The sequence below is a fragment of the Channa argus genome, chromosome 6, assembly GCF_033026475.1.
Source record: "Channa argus isolate prfri chromosome 6, Channa argus male v1.0, whole genome shotgun sequence".
In the NCBI taxonomy this organism is placed as follows: domain Eukaryota; kingdom Metazoa; phylum Chordata; class Actinopteri; order Anabantiformes; family Channidae; genus Channa; species Channa argus.
In genome coordinates this window covers 21791231-21805881 of record NC_090202.1, presented here as the reverse complement: position 1 = coordinate 21805881, position 14651 = coordinate 21791231, and the positions used below count along the sequence as shown (strand labels likewise).

The window sequence follows — 14651 nt, the reverse complement described above, 5'->3', positions numbered from 1 at the left end:
CAGCCGATCACTCAGTTACTTGTCCTGTCTGCAGCCTTTTGTTACGTACATGTGCTTCTGGGGGAAACCGATTTGAAACATGGCTAAGAAATCTCAAGAACAAATTCTGTTAGATGACGTGTTGCTTTAGAGAAAAGTCGAACCAGAACTTTTCTGCACGTGAGGCCACGCTGCTGGATGCTTTCTGTGGTGCAGCTCCCTACTGCTTGAGTCATGAGAAGGTCTTTGTTTGCTATGTGCAGAGTACAATTCTGTCCAATATTCTATTTTTAGCTCTGTTTTGGCTTCTACCAACTCCTTAAAAAAAACAAAAAAACGCGTGGTGCTTAAATGCTCCACTGTGTTCAACACTTTGCTGCTATGTGTTGAGGCTGGACAGTTGGGTTTAGGAACTTTTTGCTGTGGTTGAAAACAATGAAAACAATGCAGTTTGTGAGCAGTGAGAGAGAAGCAAAACAGTGAAGTTGCAGGTTGGAAACCAAAGCCGCACACTAACTGATGATTTATTCTCTGTTGGTCCATCACTTCAAATGACACCTTCAACATACAAATTGTTACTAATCTACTATCAAAGATATTAATTTGTAAATTCAATGTTCCTTCCTCTGAGATGATTTTGTTGAAAGATTACACAACAAATCCAGCGCCTATAACTGACAGGCACAACTGGTTTTCATGAGGTTTTTCCCTGCCGGTGCTTGTTGCCACTGTCTCAGCCACAGGTGTCTGCTGCCCTGAAGCCTCACACACTTCACACTGAGAGAGGGCCGCTGAGACTGCAGCCCATGTGACAACATTTTTGTTGTAACTGCTTTGCACTCTCCCAGCATTTCATTATTTCCAAACCCATGACCTTAAACAATTTGTCTGTTCAGCTCAGTCAGCTGTGGCCTTTGATGTGAGCTTCCCGGAGCTGCGCGCCGTGCTCATTAGCTAATAATCAGTGTTTGGGAGTGGAGGAGGAGGGTCGGAGCACAAATTAGAAGTGTTCCCTTCAGTCTGAATTAATAAATCTAGACACCGGCAGAAAGCAGAAAACAGACATTTAACAAGACTATTTTCTAAAGGTTAACATGTGCTGCTGAAATGGCTTCTTTAGGTGGAATGTTGAAAGGACACGCTGCTGTTTTACGAGGTAACACAACTGAACACATTTGCTGACGGATTCATTAAGTGTGAAAAAAAAAGGCCCCCTCGAAGCCATCTGCCAAAAACTTCAGAAACGAAACAGGAGAGGTAACCCAAGCCCACCAAAGCAGCATTATTTACCCACACTGCCTGCACAAACATGCAGTTGTAGCAGTGATGGATTAGGTTGGGGTTATCCCAGCCAGGCAACACAGTGATAATAGAGTGACTGCTTTTGGGCTGGGGCGACGCGGAAGATGAAGTGATGAAAGTGAAGTCCAAGAAGAGAGATTTCTGTCCAGCATGCCGGAGAGGATTAGGTATCTGGTTTCCCCTACTGGTCTTAATCTGGACCCAGAGGGGACAATTGTCACTTAGCTAAACAACACATATTGATAGTGTTTGTGCCACCTGCAAAGCCAGGTTAACGCCGGGGATTAAACACAGGCACTTAGAGTAGGAGGGCCCGGATTAGGGGTGCCCTTGTAAATTCCTCCGTAAATGTTTTGAGGGCACAATTTCAGTTTGTGGTGTTTACAGTATTTCAGGATGCACATTATTCTCTGAAAACTGATGGGTGGCATGAAGGAATTGTGGGTGCTCAGCTGCCCTCCATTAAATGCAGGTGTGACGACAAACCGAGAGGCCTTGCTTGCTTCACTCCGTGAACCGTTGATGAAGAGGGTGATGAGTTGGACAGGATGGAGAGTTGCATGAAACGGGTCAGTTAGTGACTATCACAGGTGTGGACAGTAGAAATGGCTGCAGGTGACAGAGACTGATGGCCAGTGGTTTAAATGACTTATTAAGGGGAAAAGCATCTATGTATTCAAGTTTCCAGGTCCAGTTGTCCATATTTACAGCTTACAGTTCGCTTGTTCTGTTTGTGCAACAGTCCAAATTTCAAAGATAACTTGACAGAATATGGAGACAAAAAGGCAAGAAAGACCTCTGTGGTGGAGCTGATTAAATATCTTCTGGACATGAAGTTGACTGTTTGCATTTAAAATAATAGTAAAAACGTGCTTTCCTACAAAACTACATCATCACATGCAAAACTCTCCACGATGGTTTGGCTGGAAATGACAGGAAACGCCACTAAAGTCTGATGCATTCAAAAAGAAAAAAAGCTTTCTTGAATGGTATTTAGACCAACTCGGACGTGCACTACAAATCAGGACCATTAACTTTATGGGCCAATCTAACAGAGGCCTCAGTCAACATTATCAAGAAATCACACCGAACAACACAAAAACAAATATACGGAAAACATGCCCCAGAAAACATTGTACATTACAAATAAAAAAATCGATTAACAATATAAATGTGTATTATTCTGTCCCACTGGAGTATGAAGAAGCACTAGATGAAACATTCACTACAACCACAGACTTTTGTTTTATGTCAACCCTTCTGTCTCCCATGTTTCCTGCCTGCATCTCAACTGTTGCCATGCAGTAATGGTAAAACGCCAAAAGAATAACTAATAATCCACTCGCTAGTTCCATGGCTTTCTGCCACATCCCTATTCCTCGAGCAGTGGAAGGAGTTTGCTTTGTTCCTACGGAGACAGTGGCCAGAAGCTTGAGAAGAAAACTACAAAGTCAACTTCAAGTTAAGCAACTAATTATTCAGCCCTAAACTCATCGTGTGTGGCTGTTGTAGCCACTCTGGAGCTTCTGGGGAAGTGGGATGGTCTTCCTCATTTTATCTGTGGAAGTGGGTGATTTTCTTGTTGTTGAGGCAGCATATCTGTTATTCCTGACTCTGGAAACACCAGTGGACAAAAACACTTCAGTCTCACTAAGCTTTACAGCTTTTTTTCACACAGTCAGATGGCAGATGAGAGGAAAAGCGAATGATTCTGAATGTCTGTTGTTCTTTTTTACACTTCTAACAGCTACTGTTACCAAGGTCAAGAATAAACAACTGTTACAACTGCACTTCTGCAAAAGTTGAATGAGTATGTAATGTGGTAAGAGGAAATGTAGAAACATGACACTGACAACACCGGTTTACAAAAAACACGTTTCCTTTAAAACAATGATGTCTGGCTCAATTATGAGGAAAAGGAGTCTTTGTAGTTTTCTTTCTGTATCTATTCACTAAGCTCTACACTGAGAGCAATTAAAATACTGTACCAAATGACACAGACTTAATAAAAACTGATGCAAGAAAAAAAAACTTTATTTAGAAAAATTTAAATCCTCCAGTCTGAACGCAGAATCCCAGGACACATTTGTTGCAATAATGCTGCTCTTTATTGCAAACAGAGAAAATAAAATAAAAAATACAACTACGCTTCCATCTCTGATTCCCATGACACATAAATCATTGACAGAACAGCATACAAAATAATTTGTCAGAAACTCTGGAGAACAAATACAAAAATGCAGTGACAACAGGCTCGCACTCATCATGAAACAAGCGCTCCTCAGATAAAATAATACCTCATACAAAAAATATTTTTTCAATAATAAAAAACAGCCAGCTTATTTACAAGACAATAATATTTTCTATGAACCTGGCTTGCCTAAATTCCCAGTGAACTTTTACTTATTACAGTTTTCTCAGTAACTAACTCGTTACGTTTGTCCTTCCAAAGTGTATAAGGCATGAAAAGCAACCTTTTGTCTACTTCCGATTTAGTGATATAACTGCAAATCCTGTGATGTTAAAATGGAAGACATATCAACAGACCAGTCAGCCTGCCTTTACATGAATTCTTTTAGTAATTGCCATTTGTTTAAAGTTTCTGTGCATCACTCAGCCCAAGGCACCAACTATTCAGTAGGGGAGTCCAGAAGAAACTGTACATAAATGTGAGTCAAACTGAGATAATACTACACTAACTTATCAGTGTTATGTACATCTATACAAAGATTAATGAGAAATGATGAACATAGAAGACAGCGAATAACTTAATTTACATGCAACCAGTTGACATTCATTGCTCCAGCTCGTTTCGCTCGTCAAAGTCTTTACAGTTGAAGCTGAAACTGGAGTTAGCGTAGAATCACTTTACTAAAGAACAAGCCGATAGCTATGAATCGGTTGTAAATATATCATAGACAAATGCAATGAAAGAAATTGAAAAGTTAATTAAAAAGCTTGCAGTTTGAGGTGGACTGCCCTTTGAATGTGGGCAGCGGCGGCAGATGTGCCGTGGCACGGGTGCATGTGTGTGACGATAAAAGTGAGAAGAGAAAAAAAATAAAAAATACAAAAATACAGAGATTTATGCGGTTTATTCAAAGACATCTAAACCTTCAACCAGAGCCCTGGCATGTAAAATGAGGGTGGAGAGAATAAAAAAAGAAAAAAAAAAAAAAGAGAGATAATGTGCACCCACCATCTATAAATCCCTAGTAAGAGAGAAAGGAGACCTCAAAATTTACCAAACCTTCCTGACCTGATCTCATACACATATATGGTTCCTTAGTCTGGCAACATACCCCGAATGACTAAATAGAGGATCTTTCCAAAAAGGGTAGTTTTCCCTTTAATGTGAGGCTTTGCAGAGGCCACTTTAATCCATGTATCATTCTTGAGGGAAAAAAAAAAAATACAAAAAAAAAAAACACAAAAGAAGTGCAAGGTCAACTGAAGCTGTGAGAAATGAGATCACTGATTATGTCAACTTTTTGTTTCAACTTTCACTGGGTCGGTTGTTTGTAGAAAAGGGGGGAAAATAATTCCTCAGAGAGCTATTACACATACAGCTCTAACCTAGATAGTTTTAAACCCATTTTTTTCAATCGCGGATTAAATTTCGTTTCCACGATCACTGTGTATCCTCAGAGGAGCTGCTGAGGAGCCAAACCCCAACATTACAGCCTGTTCTGTGATCAACCGCTTACACAGTTTCCAAGGTATTAGAATAATCACACTTCAAACACATACAGACTAAAGCTGAAGGATAAGTTTATTGCTTCTTTTCAGTTTTTTTCCCCTCAAAAAGTATTTTGCTTATTTACCATCATGAATGATGACTGTGTCGAGTGGGTGCAGCGAATATGTTGGGTGGTTTATGGAGCCACATAACGTCAGATGATGACAGCTGTTACAGTCACATCTGGTATTTATAACAGATTTCTTTGATCTCATGTTTAAATAAAAACTATAATGACCAATAGGGTGTTAGCCTTGCAGACTAAAATCAGAGGATACAAAGGAGGAAAAATGGAAAAGACGGCAATGCAGCCTGTTATCATTTCTAAGTGGATTAGGCCGAGGCCTGCTTGGCGTCCTTTGATGTTTGCTGACAACTGTAATAAAGGAGCTGTGCATTTGCTCTGAAATAATCTAACTGCATGAACATATTTAAATACTGGCAATAGTGTATGTGATTGAAGGTATTATCCCTAATATTTTCAGAAAATGTTTTTTAAGGCCATTTATGGTTTGATTTTTCCTCCCTTTGGTAGCCATTTTATTACTCAGTAATTATCTCTCTATAATTACTACAAGTAGTGGCAGAGTCTGCAATTTCCAATCCAGAATCAGACTGACTACCTAAGCATAAGGGGTTCACAGGTAAAAAGATGTGTGCATATAATCCATAATAATTTACCTCGTCTTAGAGGTGCGGTAAATTACTTTTGATGCAAGCCGAATATTTCCTACTGCTGCCGTTTCACATTTAAAGCTCTGGTGAAATAAGAATTAGCTTTTATTTTGAAGGATCCACAACAAAACACAAAATAGTTTTTCTTTATGGTTGGTAGTCACTGTAATTTCTTATCAAAAATGCATTGACGTTTACTATGTTCCTCCGCAACTTTACTTTGTGGTGCCCTGCTGTTGTGTGGAACGCTACCTTCCATTGTGTGCAATGCAATGATGCAATTATTTTTGACACATTATTTATCAAAAGCAAGTTTGTTTTGCGGCATTGTGAGCATATGCAGCAGTAGTCCCTCTTGTACTTCTCACAAAGTGGATACTCAAGCTCTCAGGTTCTCTGTAAAACTAGTAAACTGAAGCTTAAACTAAAAGTACTATCACCGGTAGTGACTTCCCTCGGTCAGGGGACCAGGTGATACACTCAAAAGTTGCCTTCTAATGCGAAAGCTATAGAACTTGACCTTTATGAGGGGCAGTGTTTTCTGTGATGTACTACTATAACATCAGCCTTCTTTCCCTCTGTAATTCTCCCTTTTAATATTTTGACTTTCCCTTTAACTTGATATATTTAATTAAAAAAAAAAAGTCATGCTGTACAATTTGCTTTCAATACTGGTTGTGGCCGTGTTGAACAATTTTAAGGTTAAGAAAATACTGTTAACTATCAATACCACTTAAAAAATGCCAAAGAAGAGGTTTTATGGAAGCAGAGCTCAGTCAGTCAGGAATATAAATGCTTCACCTACAAGGGTCTGAACACCTGACCTGTGTTCAAAGCAAACATACCGAATACAAAACCTCATTCACATCAGTTGAAACTTCACTGTATGCCAGAGCCTCTTCAGCCAACATAGAGAAGATCACTGGGGCATCAGCAAACTTGTAGCTATTTGAAAAGCTACAACACACTAATACAATCCGCAAACATGTCCTTAAGGTTAAGTGGTTACAATCAAGGCAGAGCAGTATTGTTCAAAGAGCTCATTGTGAAACTGAGCTGAGAAATTATTATTAATCTCTCAACCAAAATGACCGAAACTTTAATGAAATATCTGTTCACTTGTTAAATTATTTTATTATTTATTTGTCCATTTTTTTTCTTTTCTCCCTTCCTCAAACATACCACTCCCTACGTGAGATCACAGAACCGTCCATGTGGGACACGTAGTCGCCATCTGTGCCATTGTCGTAACAGTCCTCCGGGAGGTAGGGGGAGCCGTTATTCGCTATGGTGCTGTGCATGGGAGGCCCACAAGGATGCATATTTTGGGTGTTGTAGTAGTCGGGGTAGTAGTTTCCCTCCTTGAGACCCCTGTGGGAGTTCCCCCTGTCAGGCCAGTCGTCCCTATCCTTTTGTTCAGGGGTGTAGTCAGGGTAAATGATATCTCCACCAAGTTTGGGTTTCAGATCCTGGCTGCCTTTGCTCGTCTTGTCCCCGTAGACCTCCTGCAGCTCATGAGGCTGCAGCACATCTAGCTGAGACTCCTTTTGCATGTCAGAAGGTCCTACGTACTGTTTTGTGTAGTAGTCCCCTCGGAAGGTTCTGCGCTGGCGCATAAAGCATGCCGCACCCAGGATCAGCAAGAGGATCAGGAAGAGGACTCCACCAACTGCCCCACCAACTATAGTCCCCACGCGGCTTGCAGTTAAGGATGCCTGAGTTGGAGAGGTGAACGGTGCTTTCCTCTGGTCCACAGCAGTACCGGTTCCGGAGGCATCTTGAAGAAGGGATGCAGTTGTGCTGGGGGCTGCCGTGGTGGGGGGAAGATCTGCAGTGTGAACATGTGATGAAAAGATTTAAATTGAGGAGGAACGGTAGATGGAGTGAGAAGTCATAACACTGAAGAGAAGAAAGATTAAACTTTATGTCCTGTAACAACTGACAAAACTAGTGAGAATGGTTTTTAATTTATCACAACACTGTGCTATGTCGGAGCAGAGACATGCCTCTCCTGAGACCAAAGATCTGTTGAAAGCTGTGCTTCAGAGCAAAAAGGAGGCGATGAGAGGGGCATAAAGAGGTTAAGTGCTAAATGCCATTGTGTGTGTGAAGATGAGAGAGAGACAGAGAGGGATAGGAGGACAAAGGACATGCACTCATGAGCATCTTCAGTCAGTGTGATTTGCTCTACACCCCTGTTCTTTCTAAAACCTGCTGTGGGAAAGTCATTTGAGAAGATGAGACAATGTGATCAATGTGTGGTTCCTGTAGCCGATTTATGCTCCAGCAGCATTTGTGATAGTAGCCAGAGCAGGAGAGAAAAGAGCTGAGTGAAGCTCAAGGTCAGGATAAGTGACTCCATTCTGACCACCAGCCTCTGGGGTAAGAGCAGCCTGATAGCACTAGTCGATCTCTGAAAGGGCACGTCAAAGTCCTGACTACAAAGCATCATGACGGTGGCGGTTTAAGGTTATCATGTTGTCATTCAGATAACAATTTTGGCTAACAAAATGAAAATCTAATTACTAGCAAGCATACTCTGTGTGTGAACCTGAAGGATCGGTGATAAAGTTAAAGCACGGGAAAAGATAATAGAGACAGATCAGTTCAGTGAACATACAGACTGGCAATTTTCTCCATCAGTCACCATCAATCTCAACCTGCAGTGAGAGATTTTAAACTTACTGAGGTTATCAACATTTGCCGCCATGTAGCTGATCACGAGCCGCCAAAAATCACAAGGCCGAAGAGACAACTGGGAACATGAAACAGCTACACCTAGGAACCCTGAAAGGGGGAGGGACTAGAACTCAGCTCAATCTAGCTCCATGGGGGAGGGAGGTGAGAGGCTACATGGTCCCGAGTCTTACTATTTGACAAGAGAAGCAAGATAATTGCTCAGTGCAAGTCCATCCTGGACAGGATGTCAGATGTATTTTCGCTCCAGACCAGGCCTGTACACAGATGGGGCCTGACAGTATTTTCTGGTGCATTTCCAGCACTATCCTCTCAACAGTGAGGAACTCAAAAGATCTGTGTGTGACTGCTTGTCTACATGTCCAAAAGCAGCAGTTGCTTTGTTTGGAAAAGGATTAAAAGGAGCAGAGGAGAAATGAAAACAAAAAGAGTTGCAGCGTTCTCAAGATCCACGCCCTGTCTTTACAATATGAACTAGTAGCAAAGCAAAGACAGACATTGGAAGCAGATGGGAGTAGCTCAATGCTGGGAGATGTTAGATTTATATTAATCAAGCAACACTATTTGATAAATTAATAAATGCAGAGCCAGCCCTGCCAGTGGTTTTGGGAAGTTTCCTCTCTAGTTATTAGTCAGAATTTAAAAAGTATATGAATTAACTTAAATGACTTTATCCTATTTTATAGTAAACTATTACCGCTGAATTACAAATCTTATGGGGTTCGAACACGTGCTTCTGTGTACTGCAAATCTGTGAACGCATTTCATTATGTCCCTTTGTTAAACCTGACCTTAAACAAAACAAAGAAAAGGGCTACTTGAGTGCATACTTTGCTGAACCACCAGGGGTAAACACCCTCTTCCTTATCCGAGAAATCAAATGGTGCCAAAACCACAAAACTGGAAACGTTTGGTACTGATACTCTTTATCTGCACTCTGTGCTTTTCTGTTGCCAGGAATGTGTGAAAGCAGATCTGGGAAAGAACATTTATAAGGAGGCTTAGCTCTGCTAGAAGTGTTGAGTTGTTGGCTAATCACACTGAGGGTGATTTTACTACAGAAAGCGACAATTCTCAGGTGCTGAATATAAGGTAAGCAGGTGGTTAAAAAGCATCAAATTAAAATTAAAGAAATTAAGTGATCAAGTTAAATTATACCTTGTACCCAGAGGTTTACATCGTGACTGCGAAGACCAATGTCATTCGTCACTTCACACCGATATACTCCAGAGTCATTGTGCTCCAATGGCCGTGTAAAAGCAAAGCTATTGTCTGAAATCTGAACCCCCTCAGGCATCAGTCCATCCAACCTGTGCAAAAATGACACATTATGAATACTTCAATGCACAGCAAACCATACACAGGCATGTGTTCAACATATAATTCATTACGGTTTTAAGAGACTTAACTTTGAAAACATAAACACTGATTTTTAATGATGTCACTTCTCTATTGGTTCAGTTGGCCTGCTGAAACTATTATATGGTCACATGACTACAATAATTTGAGCTGAATGCACTTCCATCAGTCGAGGGGAAAAGATTTCAACGTGAACAAAGTTTCAATTCAAAAAAGAATGAAGGGAAGAAGGAAAAAAAAAGAAAATAAAGAGCTTGACTGTCTAGACTTTACTGGTATTGTCAGCCCAATGAGACCATATATCTTGTTTTCAAAGCAAGATGATGACAAAGAGCTGCCAATAGTCCAGTGTTGCTCTGATGCATGAACTGTTTGGAATCTTTTATTTATAGTACAGAGTCTTCCTGATGGGTGCAGTGGTGCATTCAACAGCTCAAGTGTCCAGACTCCAAAGTTATACTGGAGGCAATTTATAGACAGGAGCTTCTCAGCTGCATAAAACTTAAATACAGTAAATGTATGCACATAGACCAATACAAACTCATCTGTCATGCAGCATTTACTAACATTAGTTTCTTAAACATTTCTTTTTGTTCTTTGTTGCTAAGCTCTTCCAACATACCCAAAAATAAATAAAAAAAACTGTGGCGCAGAAAGGTAGAGCGGTTGTCCACCAATCTCACAGTTGTTGGTTCAATCCCCGGCTCCTCTGGTCACATGTCCAAGTGTCCTTGAGCAAGACACTGAACCCCAACTTAGTTGCTCCCGGTGAGTGTTGGCCAGCTGCATAGCAGCTCCCCCATCAGTGTGTGAGTGCGTGTGTGATTGTGAGTGCGAATGGGTGAATAAGAAGCAGTCGCCAATAGGTAGAAAAGCGTTATTTAAGTGCAGCCCATTTACCATAATCACTTCAGCAGGTTTTAAGCTTTGTTACGTTTCTGGTACAAGTGCTAAATTCAGCCAAGTTTCAATATACTCAAATAGAGATTTATTTTAGTCTTGAATTTTCCATGTGAGTACTATATGACTTTGAACCAACACTCTGAAACCAAATCTCAATAGATTTGAGAGGACCATCTGAATACTACACAATAACTGAGGGGTACAATATATTACAATTGTGTCTCCTGAATTTAAAAAAGCAAGTTGACACATTTGCAACAAACACTGATCTTACAAGCCATAGGAAAAAAAAAAGTAAGACCATGAAATGAAACATGACTTTGTACGCCTATATGACTTAGTTAATTAATGCTTACTCTTACTTGACTGACATCGCTGCCACTGATGGATTACAATCTTAAAAGTTGGAATAACTATCCTCACATATTGGATGAAAATCTAATCAATATTATCATGGTAACAAAGAATATTTCAGTGGATACTGACCTGATCCATGTAAAGTGACGAGCAGGTGGGTTGGCTTTGGCACCACAGAGAAACTTTACATTCTCTTGTCCCACGTACCAATTCTTGTCAAGTCCAGTTATTGATACCTTTGGTGCAACTGTAAAACAAAATAGTACAAGATATTAAAATATTAATTCCCTTTCACAATAAACAAAGTTTTATAAGACTTGTTTTGTTTTTAAGGATTAAGGTTTTTTTTTTAATACATTCAATGACAATTGTTTTTGTTTTGCTTGTTTAAAAGACAGTGAAACCAAAACTGATTTTTTTTTTTTTAAAGTAAAAGAGGACTTAATCAGTCACTGTGATACCAGCAGCCTGTTGATAAATTAGCTTTTCCAGGAGGAACAGAGCATGCATTATAAACACAGTATTGAGCGATGACAACAACAAAGGCTGTGCAGGACTGTAGCAGGATACAAGACTTTCTGCTGAACATGAGCCAAGAGAACAAACAAATGACACTGGGTTGTTGGAAAGTTAGAAAATGACAGACTCTAGACAGTAGATGTACTGTGGCTAATAATAAACTCTACTGCCTCACCATGACAAAGAAAAACACAAAGGAAGGCAAGAGGATGCCTAAATGAAGCCCAGCACCTGCCAATGCAATAAAACATGGCAAACAATGACTTTGATATCAAATTTTTCATTTTGATTTCTCAAGAGGATAAATGAGAAACTCATTACAGCGCATAGAAGATGCACTTTGTGCACTGACCCTTTTTTTGCAGTTCAACGTTACAATTGTGCTTCTTTTGCACTTAAATCCCTTGTCTCTGCATTTAACATGATTTATTGAGCTGAAGAGAATCTCTCTTCCTGTTTTAACCTTGTTTTTTCTGCATCTCAATTCGCTGCTCCCACCAATCTCCTACTACTTCTATTGCTGCTGCGGCCTGATCAATATTTCATAAAACACCTTCATTAGTCGGCACTCACACAGCTCAAACACAGACTAATCTTTAGTACTGCCTGGAAAGGATGTTTCAATATGCGTCAATATGCATCAATAATTATAACATTAAGGTGACTCTTGAATGGTCCCTATATGTGCAGAGAAGCAGAGTGAGCAGATAATTCATGATTTATTCATGGGTAAATAATGGTTAAATTAAATATAAGACAAACTTTATGCTGTATGGTAGCACAATTAGAGCTTTGATAATAATTGTTATTTTCTTTTATATTTTCTTAAGTTACATTTAGTTGAATAACAACAATTAAAATTCAAAATAAAATAACACATTTTTCAATTATTTAATTAAATATTGTACAATTGTACACAAATGACTGAATTTTTAATAAAAGCTGATGGATTTGAATGTTACTCATCTATCACAAAGCAATTCTGGAAAACAAAGTTGATTCATATCCCTCTGTATAGGTGATTTGACTAATTTAATTTTCACAATACATTAAAAAAACAACAACAACAAAAAAAACACACTTCATGTTAAAATACTGAATACTAGTTGCCATTTTTTCCAACTATGTTGCCCAGTGCAAAAAAATGTGTCTCATTTGTCTTATAGAACTAGTAAAAAATATTCTTCCAAACCCCCCAAAATTAAATCAAACTAGTAATTTTTAAGGCAAAATATCTTTCTCTGTACCTGATGAATAGTGAATTAGGGTTTAATATATTCTAGTCTTCCTAATTTGCTTAATAAAAAAAAAAATAATAAAGCGGTAAAAATAAAAAAGCCTTTACAATGTTATGCCATTAGTTTTTAAATAAAAGTGGTGACCAATAACTAAGAGGAGCATCCCTGTCAGGCTTTGACTATGCAGGCTTCAGGATCAATTTATTGTTGGTTTTGGTCTTTTAAAGATACGTGTTGGCTGTGACAAAAATCGTAATTGCACCACAGGTACAGTATGTGTTCAGATAGACAAGATAGAAATTCCAACAATTCCATACTTACACTGAATATTTAGTACATAGGGTATGCGGAACTCTGTTTGCAGGGCTGGGTGGCGTACCACACAGGTGAGGGTCTTCCCCTGGGCGTAGCTCTGTGGCTGCCACATGTAGTGGACATGTACAGTGGTGGTGCCATTGGACTCGTCCTGACTTTGCTTCTCACTTCGCCCATACAGCTCTGTCTCCCAGAAAACCTCAGCAGCAGGAAGGCCACGCTCTGCTATGCAGGTAGCCACCAGCGAGTCATTTCCACCATCCAGCAAAGCTGTTGGGCCGGCAGACACATACACCTTTGGCTCAACTGTGAGGAGAGTGAAGAGACAAAGAGGAGGAGGAAATGACAGAATGGAGGAAAGATTACAAAAGAGATATTGATTCTTTTTGTATGTGTATATGAATAAGTAATATCCATCATATAGTAGATGGACGAAAGGAAGTGGCCACAATATACTTAACTGCCAAAGAGCACAGACTGACTTCTTCCATTTCAAAAAAATTAAAAATTACTGAGCCATGCTATTCAATCATGTAGAAGCATTTCAGTGGAGACTTGCGCTGTCTTTATTATGTCTAACTTTTAATGAGCTTTAGAAGGGATGATGCAAAGCATTAGAATCAATTGGCCCTAATATAGTTATAGCAAAGCCCATAACTTTCAAGTAAAAAAAACCCAACAACTTTAGAGAATCTTATGCCACTCACATCCAGCACTGTAGTGTGTATTAGACTGTGTTACTAAACAGGATGATGAGGGGTTGAGTCTCTGTACATTTCTCAATGCTTTAGCGCAAAAGTAAATGAAACCTTTGTTTTTCTTCATCATTGTAAATTACGTTCAATTTATTTGTATGCTAAATTATTATTTGTAATTATATAATAATTACACAATGTCAGAAATGTCACTTAGGACAGTAAAGGACAGTATAAAAGAGAGTCTGTTGGCAGAGGGGAAAGACATAATGAAGTGAACTGGTTACACAAGGTTAAACTTTTATTTACTGTTTAGTATCACTCATATAGAATTACCCCTCTTATGTTCATTTCTTCTTCGACTTGCAGTGGATCACCTCTTTAAAGACCAGTAACAGCTGTTCCACTTATTGCAATGCTGACAGTTTTTAAAGGGGGCACGTGGCAGCACACTAACCTAATCCACAAGACAAGGCAATCACCTTTAAGACATGTGTCTCCTCAGAGTCTGCTGAGCAGGAGGTCCAGCAACAAATACAAATAGGCACCCCCATTCTTCCAAAAATAACCCAGCGTCTCCTTTACCCAGTACAGGGGTGAGGACGCCGTACTCATTCATCCACCCCACATTCTCAACTCACTCCTCTCTCCCCCTCCTCACAAGCCTCTGACTATAAACAGTAGTTGCTCTATGTTAGGAGGCAAGCTGGCTAAAGCTTCAGAATAACTAAATCAGTGAGACACATTAATTTGGAGTTGCTGTCAGGAAGGGAGGGGCACATGTTGGATAAGTGCAGAAGCTTGAGGGGAGACAGTAACGATTTCCCCAGCACACCAGCTACATAGGCTTTTTTTCTTTCTCACTGGCATATA

At 39.7% G+C, this 14651-nt stretch overlaps 1 protein-coding gene across 3 annotated transcripts in view; it reads right to left on the bottom strand.

The window, feature by feature from the left end:
- Positions 1 to 3294: 3294 nt before the first annotated feature.
- The window catches only part of nectin3a (nectin cell adhesion molecule 3a), a 30766-nt gene continuing 19409 nt past the window's right edge, over positions 3295 to 14651 (bottom strand). For all 3 annotated transcript variants that reach the window (XM_067507758.1, XM_067507760.1, XM_067507759.1), the window contains 4 exons: positions 13090 to 13389; positions 11141 to 11258; positions 9551 to 9702; positions 3295 to 7523 (listed from right to left, as the gene is read on the bottom strand). In XM_067507758.1, the coding sequence (XP_067363859.1) occupies positions 6868 to 7523; positions 9551 to 9702; positions 11141 to 11258; positions 13090 to 13389 (1226 nt within the window). In that variant the 3' untranslated portion in view covers positions 3295 to 6867. The remainder of the gene's footprint in view (positions 7524 to 9550; positions 9703 to 11140; positions 11259 to 13089; positions 13390 to 14651) is intronic.